This window comes from Indicator indicator, chromosome 14, assembly GCF_027791375.1.
Source record: "Indicator indicator isolate 239-I01 chromosome 14, UM_Iind_1.1, whole genome shotgun sequence".
NCBI lineage: Eukaryota > Metazoa > Chordata > Aves > Piciformes > Indicatoridae > Indicator > Indicator indicator.
The window spans coordinates 15099504-15112076 of record NC_072023.1 but is presented as its reverse complement, the minus strand read 5'-3'; the positions used below and the strand labels follow the sequence as shown (position 1 = coordinate 15112076).

The window sequence follows — 12573 nt, the reverse complement described above, 5'->3', positions numbered from 1 at the left end:
TAGACCTGAAACACAAGGACAAACATGCTTTCATTCACTTTAATATACAATTGCATTAAAGCAGTAGCATCTGACACAGTGCTCCTCGTACAGTGTGGAAAATGGAACACTGACGACTTCTTCGGGGAAGAAAAAAAGATGCCATCAAGCTAACATACATTTGCCAGAACTCTGCATTTTTAACCCCTTTAAGATTATCCAAATTGGTTGCTTCCAATGGAAGTACTTTGCACATAAAAATGGCCACATCTCTTGATAGTCTGGTGGGGTTATCAGGCTGGTGAAGTCTCATGTGCCTTGAAGAGACCCTGATAAGACTGGCCTCTTTGGCATGAATTCTCATTGTACTGCTGCAGGGAGCATCTGGTCTCTCATTCTGGGATCACAGAAGAACCGGAGTTTGCGGGGCAAGAGCTTCACCTCCACAGGCATAGCTTCATACTCCTCGTTATCAATGCCGAAGGATCCCTCCGTGCCCTGCGTGCAGAGAACAGTGCTGATGAGGGCTGCAATGCTGTAACACTGACACCTGATTTCACTAACAGACTACAGGTGAATACTTAGGTGAGTCTTAGCCAAGATGACCCTCTCCCTGTGCCTTCCAGCCCATTTGGTCTGTGAGACCACTGGCCCAGAGAGAGCTATCCTTCGTGTAATATATTAAAAAGTCTGTTGCGTAAGATGTTCCCTCACTTAGTTGCTAATTGGTGATAATTAAATGGTAGGGAGCCTTAATGACTCACATTGTTTATACTGAACGATTCTTTGCTATTAGAACTACAATTGCATGCACTTAGATCCTGGTCTGCCAGTGGTGTCACAAGCTAATCTACAGAAGTGCCTCTTAAATAACTCCTATTAAATCCACGTTACAAACACACTTTGGTGTTGTTTCACCATCTGAAACATGAGGCAAAGGAATTCACAGGTCAGGAATAACTCAGCAGTAGAATTTTGTTTTAAACCTTTTAATTAACACTGATAAAGTCACCAATGATTAAAAGCATTTATCACAATGGCAGGTTGCCTTTTACCTAGAGAAATCTGGTGACTGCTCTGCATGCTCTTGGCTCAAGGTAGGGCTGTGTTAACATGGATACTCAAACTGGTTCCAAGTGAATTTGTATACCAGAACAGCAAATCAGAGAAAGTGGCATAGATTCTCCACCTGGATCAACACACCACTTCTGTGCAAAGCTAGTAAGACTCATATGAGCTGTCTCCAGTTCCTCTGAAGATCTTAGCAGCAGTTGCAGTGTGAAGAGCTTGTTTTGTACCACAGCCCTTACAGCTCAGCAGTACTCAGCCCAGCACTCCAGAGTATTATTTCAGAAGCCTAAAACTGCCATGATATGAGCTGTCTAATCATGACATCATAATTCATGACTTTCACTTGGTAATGACAGATTTTTTTTTTTTCACCTTTTGGCACATTCTATTCTCTATTAATGTGGAATTATTTTGTTGAATGGCAGATCACTTAAAGTCAGAAATTATCAATGAGACTGATTTCACGTCCTTGTTAAAACAAGGAACTGCCCTCCCCAGGGCCACAATAACAGCCTCTTCTTTCCAAGAGGCAAAAAAAACCTACATAGGGGACACAGTTTTAGCTTCTTTTTCAGTCTCATCTATGAATAGTTTTGAGACACTTCCCTGAGTCATCTGAGCTCCACTGCCTTGTCTCACTTTCACTGGTCCCCACAAAGCTTCTAATATTTATTTTCTCTACAGCACAACCCCTTTTAGGACAAAATGTACACACATCTTTCATACTAACAAGAAGGAGGTTTGCATACACAATACACCTGAGTAGGAGACCCTTTACAACCACCGCTATGGTCTATGTAAAAGGTCTGCAACTATTTACTGGCACAACGATGCTCCCCCTCTGGTTTACAGACTGCCTTGGAAATTCCAGTATGAGTCTCCTGGCCAGGGACTCAGTTGCTGCACTGAGGAACTGTGTGTTTCACTGACAGTGTAATCAACCTCCCAGATTTGGAGTAGGGGTTTCTTCATGTGTAGCATCAACTGGTACAAGGAAATAAAGTGACAGAATTTTCTTAGCTCCCTTAGCTTCTCACCTCTGGAAGTTGCAAGATGCATCTGCTGGCTTGGATGCACTGACTCCCTTCAGGGCACATATGTGGATCATCCATCTTTTGACTTCTGTTCAAACCAAAAGAGAGGTAAGGTAAGGAGATGTTTCTCTCAGGAACATCTTTAGGGCCATGTCATTGTGGGTTAGTAAATCACCGTGCATTTGGTAAGTTTAGAGGTTCTGTATATACACAAATATTTCTGGGTTTAACTGTGAGAAAGTACAACAGACATTCCCTCTTCTGCTGCAGTCAGTACATATCAGCATGCACCGACAGCTTCTTCTCTGAGGCTCACTGAATATATTTGAACATATATAGCAGTTCTGTGCTTCCCACTTACATGCTGAACGGCACAATTCCTGCAGTAGCTACCCGCTCCTCATATTCCATGCTTCACCCACATAACTTAACAGCAACCCTAAGCCAAGAAAACCTGGTATAATCATAGTTCCATTTAATAATGAATTCACCACCTAAAACCTGAACAACCCCCTGCTCTGGAGTGACAGCTGTCTATACCTTCATATACAGAATCTATGGTGGCTACCAGAATGTGGATTACTGATGCTACACTTCCCATCCCAGCTCTCCTTCCCTCCAGCACTTCTTGGTGAGCACTACAGTGTAGCCACCTGTTCTTCTCCAACCTGTCCTTAAACATTAGCTCTATCCCTGGCTGCAGATGTTTGTTCACACAGATCTGATCCACAGCTGGAGGGCGCTTTCACACACCTGGAATGACCTGCTCCTTTCTTTGAAATCCAACAGCAGCTGCCCTCCAGCACTCTGATGCACACACACTCTCCCACTGCCGAAGCCTGCATTGTAGTTTTCCACGGGATGCGCGATTTCCTCTGTGTGATCCATCAGTTCTGATCAGCTTGTGTCAGTGCCCTCTTCAATATAAAAAGCCCTTGATAAGGTATTTTCCCTAAAAATATTCCCTACAAATTCTGGTGAAGTTTAAAATTATGCATTTAAAAAGAGGGGAAAAAAAAGACACGATAAAAAGCAATCCCTGGTGGTGCTGGGCAACGGGGACGCTCTAACAACTTGGTTCAAGCCTAGCTGCCAAAGGGCACTGTGCAATGAAGAGTTTCTCTGAGGACCCTGGTTTAGCCTTGCAAAAACGGCATTTTTTTTTCTGTCCTGACTGCTCTCTGTAGGACTAACCAGTCCCTCCTACTGCTCTGCCATTCCATACACCCCTGTTTGTTACCTTACAGACTTTTTGGGCACTATTAAATCAAAAGAGCTTGTTTCTTTGAACTTTGCCTCAAAAGCAGCTCAAAGCTTTTGGTACTGCCTCTAATTAGATCTAGCCAGTGGGGCATGCTAACTCTCATCAGAGGTTTTTTTTCTGCATGACAATGTAATTGCAGTCAGAAAATGTGACATACTACTGTGTGAAGCATGTCTGGTCCACATGGGAGATACTCCTTCCAGTGGGTGTACACTTGAATACTCCTCCTTTAAATCACACAAATTCATCCACATTTTCACTGCTACCAAAGAGTCTAAGAACCCAGAAAAGCATCTCCTTTACCTCCCTCCTTTATGAAGCTATGCTTCCTTCTGTAGGCTTCAAAGCAAAGACTTCAGACCCAAGCAAACTATGGTCTACATGGCTCATGCAAATTTAAAAGCAGCGACGGGTGGTAACCTGACCTATCATGTATGCATAGGTCAGAAGTTTTGGCACTCGCTGAGGCTCAAATAAAGGGCCTGCTGCTGCTATTAGTATCATATACAAGACACACATGCAGGAATTATACTAGGGTGATGGCAAGCAGGTAAACCTGTGTTGACACCTGTCCACTGAATTCACTAGGGGGAGCTCAAGGACTAGAGAACAGTGTTGTTAAAAAGGGTAACACGCAGGAGCTCACTCTTGGATTTAGTAGGAAAATCTGTTGCTGGTAAAAACTGCACTGAAGATGCAATGTAAATGCTAGTGGGATTTTACAGAGAAGCTGGAAAAAAGCAGCTCAAATTTGTGTCTGGTGAGAGCAGGATGAACAAGCACACTACAGATAACATTCCAAGCACTAAGGAAGCAACATGTTCACATTTCTACATGCTGCTTCCTCACACCTGCAGCGTTTTTGCTCCACATACAAGCAGCACCAATACCTTTGCATAAAGTCTCTGTTTCAGTTCACATCTTCCAATGGTTCTTTCACTTCAGATCTAATTTCTTACAAGAGTTACTGAGTCAAGGGAGCTCTTCACTTAGAAGCAGGGCCAGACTATTGGAGTTCAAAAATGCTAGGCCCCATTAGTACAAACATACCAGCTCTGTCACCCACTTCTCAATCCACTGAGCAGCTCGGACTACAAGATTCTGAGGACGTCTATGGCTGTCTATAAAACTCAGCATTATCCAAGTAGCACTGATCAGCAGCAATGGGAAAAAGATGAAAGATGTAACAAACTCAGAATCTAGGAAGAATTCTAATCAAACTGCTCTGCCTTGCTTCCAGAAAGAGAAAACTAGTAAGAATTTTTGAAGAACAAAATCAGTAACCCACGTGATTACTGACTGGTGTCCTTTGCAGTCCTCTGCTGCTGAATTTTGCAGCACAAGATCAGAGAAAACTAGCACGCTCCTCAGAATTAGTGTTCCAACTCATACAGAGACTCTGTCATCTTTCCAGAGCCCTCCCATACTCACCCTCTGGTTACGAACTGTCCTTTGCTGACAGTATCTTCTTCAATGCAAATATCCATGAAGTCTTTGGTGCGCTGCACAAAAAGATTCAGAAACCAAGAAATTATCATTTCAAAATGCCACACCCATGACACTGCAACACGCTCACAAAAAGCCCAGTCCTTTGTCCCACAAAAGGAGTCAGAAGATGCATTTCTGCATTTCATGCTTTTCTTCCACGCTCAACAATGGGATTACAGATAGCAATTTCCCACTGATGCCAGTTCAACGATAAACATCATGAGAAGTGAAATCAAGATCGACACATTTGTCTTCTTGTTAGATTTCACACACTCATTAAAGACAATAATGGCACATCACTTGGGTTTACTTCTGTTGACAAAGATTTCTAATCAATGGGTCTTTCATGCATTTAAGACCAGTGACCCAACATCTGGCCACCAAACACCACAGTAAGAGAATTTTAAACAACACAAAATGGAAGTCAAAGCATTCTTGTTACCATTCCTTTAAACTCCTTACTTGGCTTCTTTTCTATTTACAGCCTGCCTTTAAACCAAGTATACAGTAAAGCTTTTGCTGGGAAAGCAATTTTGATTAAGATTCATTTTTTATTTATTTTAACATTTCTGTCCTGGCACAAGTCCTAGTGCAGATGCAATCAAAATGACAAAAATAAAAATAAATGCACCTAATAGTGTAACTTGTTTTATTTCTGTGCTGTATCTGCAGAGGCAAGCTTGGCACTATCTAAGCTGCAACTGTATGGCTTTATGAGGTTCTCTTCAACAGGGCAGCCTAGGCATGAATGAGATGAGACAGGAAGACAGGAGTGGCTGACAATATTCAGCAGGCATGCCCTGGTATTGATTTGAGAGAGCTGTTGTTCAGCTTTGATGGCTACAGGGACAATGGTTTCAAGAATGGGAGTTAAAAGCAGTTATAAGGGGTTCACAGCTATCAAGAAAAGAAAAGATGCAGTATCAAGATAATTCCAGCTCTAAAAACAAAACACTACCACTGCCCTACCATAAACTTGTCCGTTTCTTTAGGCTGGGTGAGAGATCTGAGAAACCTGCATCACTGCTTTGTTTAATACCAGTACTAAAGTGCATTTTGAAGGCATAAAGGAGAAGAAGGAAAGAAAAAAAATAAAGATGTTAAGGGCTAGTCTGTGCAATATGATACTTGTACTTTACACCACTGACTATAACCAAGTTCAGCAACCAAAATCATTCTGTTCAAGTGCCATCTAGAAACCACTTAAAAAAAAAATAATCCAAATACTGGTCTCCATCTAGCTTCTACCATAACTAGGACACTGGTGATCCAAATCATAAGCCCCTGATGAAGAATAAACTAAAATCTATGCAGTACATTGTAAGGAGAAAACAGGAGGAAATTTTAAGCCTGGATTTGCTTGGCTGTTTTTTTCATTTGATCCTACAAAGATAATGTGTCAATGTACCACAAATTTTCAGGTTCTTAAGAAACACACTGCAGTAAGTTCAACACTTTCTGTTAATCTGGGTGTAGTGGCAGTGTTTTCCTAGAGGAAAACATGAAAAGCAGCTCACCAGTACAGGATCACTGTTACCATTCTCCAGTAAAGTTGAAGACTGACATCTATCCAAATGGCTTCCACAGCTATAGAGTGTCACCAAAACACATACATAAGCCAAAGAGAGGTTTGAAAACAGCAAATGAATAGCAGGCGCATGCTGATAGGTTATGACAGGAACAGTTTCCTTGCTCCCTTGGTTCTGCTATTCCACAACCACCAGCACTCCCTGTCCCTCAAACTCAGTGTGGCCCCTGTCCTTTCCTGTACAGAGTCCTCCTAATTTTATGTGGGTCTCTCGTGCTTTTACGCTGGCTCTGATACTTGCCCATCCCTGAATTCAGTCACGGGCACCTCCTTGCACAAAGTTTTATTTATATAGACACAAGAATGGGAGGTTAGCAAGAAAGGAAAGCTGTAGGCAGGCAGCATTTGGAATCCAGTTATGCTATGTCCTTACCATCAGATCCAGCTGCCTGTTCCGAGTTGCAATGGAAAGCTCAATAGTGGAGAGATTCAATTCTTCCCAGTCCTCCGGGGAGACCTCCTGGGGAATTTCTGCAAATCCAGAAGATATCATTAAGTGGAATTTAACTACACAGATCATTTCACTGCTAAGAAGCACAAAACATCAATGCCAACCACAAAAATCACTCAAGTCCATTGTGGCCACTGGTTTTACCTCTTTCAAAGGTCAGTATCTCAAAAAAAAGAAAAAGGGAGCTTGTGAGTATTGAAGGAAAGGGAAAAAATAGCACCAGCATTCACACAATAGCAGGAAAAACTATCAAGCACATTATATAGCAGCCCTGTGAGTCCTTATGCCCAAGGATTAACAGATCCTCTGGGCTAGTACTACAGGAACTTTTAGAAAACACCTGAAGCACTGCTAGTAAAACCCTGGAATCCAGTGCTGAAGATGCTGTGGTGAGATGTACTCTCTACAGGTGGAAACTCCACAGTTCAGTTGTCAGATAAAAGTCACATAGTTCATGCTTCTGTCTAAATCACCTCTGATAGCCAAGAAGGAATGAGAAGGACTTTCTATCACACTGGATTGCACAAAATACATGCTCCCTTTCCTTCTGCAGTCTGCCACATGCACTGCCTAGCTAACAACCAAAGAGAGGCTCACAAAGCACTCAGAAAAGAAATGTTAGAGAAAGAAATTTAATGTACTAAGAGAAACTTAAAGCTTCTGCATGACCCAAGCTTTGTTTTTCTATTTTAAGTAACACTTGTTTCTCTGTGTTAGCAGCTCCCTCCACCCTGAAACACAAGGGCTGCTCCTTTCTCACCAGCTCACTAAGAATACTAACAGGAGGAGGCTCCTCCTTCTTCTAACAGGAAGAAGACTGCAAGAAGTTTGCCCGTAAGTGCCAAATATCACCTATGGAGACTTCCATAGCAATGGCAACAAACTATGAACCCAGGGAATGCCCCAGGTTCTTTACAAACACACTTTTGCTCATGAAACCACAAGCTCTGGCAGGACTGCTCTGTTCCACTTCGGGCAAACAGCACTCTAAGTATCCTGAAAATGTCACAGTTTTAATAAATAATTAAAAAATAGTAATACAATAAAAATTAGAGAGCAGGAAAGTAAAGCATGACACCTCCCCATTCATTAGAGAAGTAAAGCCTGCCTGGGAGTTTATACCAAAATATACAGCTCACCTTTGGGAGGAGGTGACCAGTACAACCGAAGTCGTCTGTAAAGCCTCACATACAAAGGAGGTCTGGATGGTTTCTCCTCTGGCTCTTCTGGAGGTCTCTCAGTTGGACCCAGATACGTGAGAGCAGCTTGATGTTTCTGAGGCCATTCCTTGGATTTACATGGAATGGAAACACAGAAGATAAAGGGCCTTTTGTTTAGCATCTACCTATTTATTCTGTTTAGTCCTTCAGCCTATTTATTCCGTGCTCCCAAGTACTTTTGCAGAGCCAAAACCGGCAAGGTCAACATTAATGTTTGAAAGCACAATTGGTTCCTTCATAGCACAAAGGCAACCTCAAAGAGCAGCTGCACAATGGGGTCTAGCACAAACAGACAAACACTACAGTGCTGTGTGCAGCCAAGGGGCACTAAAACCTGGCAGACCTTTGTTCTACAACTACTCAAACAATCAAAATCAGGTGCTTACAGACAGTGACACAACATATCTTAAGGCAAGCAAGGTGAGCTTTGTAAAGCATCTGAGGAGGGATGGGGGAAGGAGAATTTTTAAAAAGTAACTAATTATTCATGGTGATATTTCAGATTCCAGTGCCAGACAGTGATGGACTATGGAAGAACCTTAGTTCATGAAATATTTCCAGATGCTGACAACATTTATTTCCTCTCATTTTGTTTTAAAAAATTTCTGAAATGCTCACAAGACTTACATAGGGAATAATATGACTGGTTTTCAAATGTAGATGCTGAAACAACCCAGCCAAGAGTCCACATGTACTCAGTAGAATTATTTTTCTGTGCATAAAACTTTAGAAGTAGTTTTGGATCATACAGCACAGGTTGTTAAGCTAATTCACCTCACACTGCTGAGAGCAAGAAAAGACTCCACTATTATACTGGCATAACAAAGAGGGCAAATGGCAGTTTCATCAGTAGGGCAAAATACAAACAGTAAGTATTAACAATTAAAGCAGAAACCAGCAATGCTATGATGATTTAAGCCTGTATCCTTTAGAAGATATGATAATGCTCATCACAATGCCTCTACCAATATCAGGAAAGAGTTCTTTCCCCTTACTCTGTTTTCAACTAGAGGTCATCCTATTTCAAAGGGCAGCTGCAGCAAAACGAAAAAAAGATGAAGTGCACAGTGACAAAGACAAGCCACCAGGAAGAGATTAAGCTCAACAAGCTGGGGCCACTTCTTATAGAAATTAACAAAATGATAACACCACAGGCACATGAAGCATCAAATACCACAGTTAGGGGAGAACAGGTATAAACTTTTCTGTCTTAATAGCAGAAATTGTGGGCACTTTAACCTTCAGCAGGTTAAAAGCATCTTTTTAATGTACAATGAATAGCTCACCAGTGAAATCCACTGTCACTGCCACTAACTGAGGCTAAGGATTCAACAAAAAGTGAGAAAGGAGCTGGAGAGAACTGAGTAATAGGTTTCTACCTAAAATGCCAGCACACAGATCATCATCTCAAAATTCCTGGGGAGGAGGAAAAAGGAGAAAAAAAAAAAAAAAAAAAAAAAAAAAAAAAGGGAAGTCTTTCATGGACACATTACCATCTAATTCATTTTTACAGGAGTTTACCATAAAGGAAGCATTGGCACTGTGACAGATGGCATGACTGGACTGCACTATACCCTCCTGGGTATTTCCATAGCTTTTCATGAAGCTCCTTATATGTTTGGAGAACAGGAAAAGCATGTGAATGAAAATGCTTCACCTTCCATGCAGGCCAAATTTTAATCCTTCTAGAATCAACTTTAAGCAGGAGTTGAAGGTGCACTATAAGCTATTAATCTTCATGCCCATTTTACCACATATGGAAGCCCGATTATCAACGTGCATAAGAAGTCTAAATAGACACTTCTGCCAGACAAAAAAAATGAGAATGAGATGTTACCATAAGAAAGACTGTTGAGAAAAGGTGACAGAGCATTTTAATGGTTATCTCCAGCACCACTACTGCTCTCCAGTTTCAAAGGTGGTTGCTGGCTCCCCTGGTGATCCTGCAGCAACAGATACTTAGTGAAGAAATTTTTCTAAGAATTCCTCCTCCCCTTTGTCTCTTCAGAAGTGTAGTCTATAAATTGGTAGGTTTAACAAATCAAGTTTCACTCTTGTTTTACAGTTACCAGAATATTACACAAAAAGCTTACAGATAAATTATACAAAGCATAGTCAGCCTTTTCATTTTTCAAATACAAAAACATTTTTCTCACAGTGACTCTTTACCTTAAATGTACTGAAAAAGTGAGCTGCTTTGGTTTTCAGAGGTCCAAGGTACCAGTACCTGAAAAAAAGAAAAGTACTTCTAAGATACCCAGGGATACTAGGATCAATACTGGGAAAGAGAGAAACCTTCAATGCAGTCAGAGCACACAGACTTGTTTGCCACTGAAGTTAGCAATCCCCTACAACATTTAGCTTTGTTATAATGTAAGGTATTTTCTACACCTCACCAGCAGCTTAGCAGTGACATCCCTCCCTGAGTTACAGGCCAAAAGAATGCAGTATACAATCTTCACTACAGGCAGAGTGACATCTCAGTAGCAGAGTTTTACCTCGTTATGTGACACAACTGGGAATGATTTAAAGGTCTGTGCTCTAAAAGCTGGTGGGATGCATCTCCACAATACGCAATAAAGAATGAAGTTGGGGGAAACAAGCAAACAAAAATCAACAGCTTCAGCGACAACAAAAAAAAAAACAAACAACCAAACCCAGAGCCAGCAAACATCCATTTGCCCCAAACAATTCTTAGATCAAAATCAGCGTTTTAGAAAATAAACATCCTGTCAGCTATACAGCGTTCTGTAGAATCTAAAGATGTGACTATATTTAGGCAGGCTTGGCACACATTTTGATCACTGTCTTCCACCAAAGAAGGTCAACAAAACACGTTAAATGCCACCAGCTCAAGAGTACTGCAGATCCGAGTATATCATTAACTACTAAGGCATGAATTGTTACACCATTACCACCAAGCCATGAAACTGTCTGTATAATAATAAAACTTCAAAAACATTAAACAGCACCATGTCTCCACCAGGACACTGCTTAGCAGAGTGGCAGTCAGAGAACTTTCTGAAATTGACTTACAGCTTAACTCCCTTTGTAGTAATTGTCTTCTTATCAGTGTAAGATCAGTTGTACTGGAATACACCAAATGTTTATTTAGCTCAATAATCCATCTCTCATGGGGACCAAAACTGGATGGTGTGAAGTATAAGAGCAGGTCATGCACACATGGCTCTTGTCCCAGGCTGACTCTGAGCACCCATTCATTTGTGTCTGAAATGGTTTCCAGGCTGTGCATGTCTTCTCTGCATCCCAAAACACCAGTGGAAGAGCACGAGGTCTGAGTATGTTCACCCCTTCCCACATACAAGAGGTGCTGTTAGGCCTCCGGTACTGAGTCCAAAAAACTCCTAAGGAATGGAACTGCTGCAGGCTGACACTAGGCAAAGAATAGGGCATGGCTAGGAAGCCTAGTAAGAGTGTAGAGGAAAGAAATGCACTTTCTTAATCCTGGGACTGCAATTAGCAGGAGAGTCTGCAGCACAGCCAAGTCAGCACCTATACAAGCTACCATAAGAATGTCCCTTGCTTCCCAGGAACAAACATCGGCATGTCGTCCATCCCACATCACCTCTCAAACCTACTCAGATATTTTCCAGGTAAGACTCTAGAGGTCAGCTACCTCTTGCTTTCTGACAAACATAGCTCATTCAAAAAAAACACTTGGTATTTCCTCGTAGCTGCACAGCAGAGGCACATGCTGCAGTTCCTCCACAACGCTTTGAGCAGTGAACTGCTTTGGCCTGGCTGCTCCTTCACCAGACAATGCCAGTCATTTGATACACTAACAGTGGCATACTAAATGTCCATTTGGAGAAGGCCCAACAATTATTAGTTTAGCATTCAGAGAATAGTCATCAGACAAGAGAGTCTATGCCATATCTGGCAGGAATTGAAGGGCATTTCTACTGCATCTAATGTCCCTTGTTGGGATTGAGTTACAGAGTCTGTGTGCATCTTTTCATTGGCAGCTGATGAACAACAATGGGCAATTACTTTACTTAGACTTTACTCAAGGGAGTTCTTTTCCCACTGATACACTCTGAATAAAGTTCCAGAAGTGGGCACCACAAGACAAGCTGAAAGTAAATACTTAAAAGAACAGGTGAACACCAAATAAGTACTTACCTCAAATGACAAATTTGCATCTGTGTAATGTGAAACCTAACAAGAGGGGGTGCCTCTGCCTGTCAAATGTCTACATTCAAAAAAAAAAAAAAACCAAAAAAACCATTTCTTTACAAGAGTGAGGTACATGTCTTTTTGGGCAACAGATGCTAAAAAAGGAACAGTTTCAAAATTCAGTATTTTCTTACTTGCTAGCTTTAACTCCTGCATCTCTGTAAGATCCCCATCTTAAACTAGTCACTGCAAACACAGGCTGTTCTTTTTCTCCCTGTAAAGAAAAACAGACATCGCAGGATTGTTTTCTCTTATCATGTGTCCAATTTTCAGTTTGTTTT

The 12573-nt window shown here is 41.5% G+C and overlaps 1 protein-coding gene across 1 annotated transcript in view; it reads right to left on the bottom strand.

Annotated features, from left to right (window-relative positions):
• Window positions 1-11: 11 nt before the first annotated feature.
• AGK (acylglycerol kinase) overlaps window positions 12-12573 on the bottom strand; it is a 34071-nt gene continuing 21509 nt past the window's right edge. Inside the window, exons 9-15 of the mRNA XM_054386581.1 lie at window positions 12427-12506; window positions 10265-10322; window positions 8015-8162; window positions 6798-6895; window positions 4780-4850; window positions 2088-2172; window positions 12-477 (exon numbers count right to left, since the gene is read on the bottom strand). Coding sequence (XP_054242556.1) covers window positions 340-477; window positions 2088-2172; window positions 4780-4850; window positions 6798-6895; window positions 8015-8162; window positions 10265-10322; window positions 12427-12506 — 678 coding nt within the window. The 3' untranslated portion in view covers window positions 12-339. The remainder of the gene's footprint in view (window positions 478-2087; window positions 2173-4779; window positions 4851-6797; window positions 6896-8014; window positions 8163-10264; window positions 10323-12426; window positions 12507-12573) is intronic.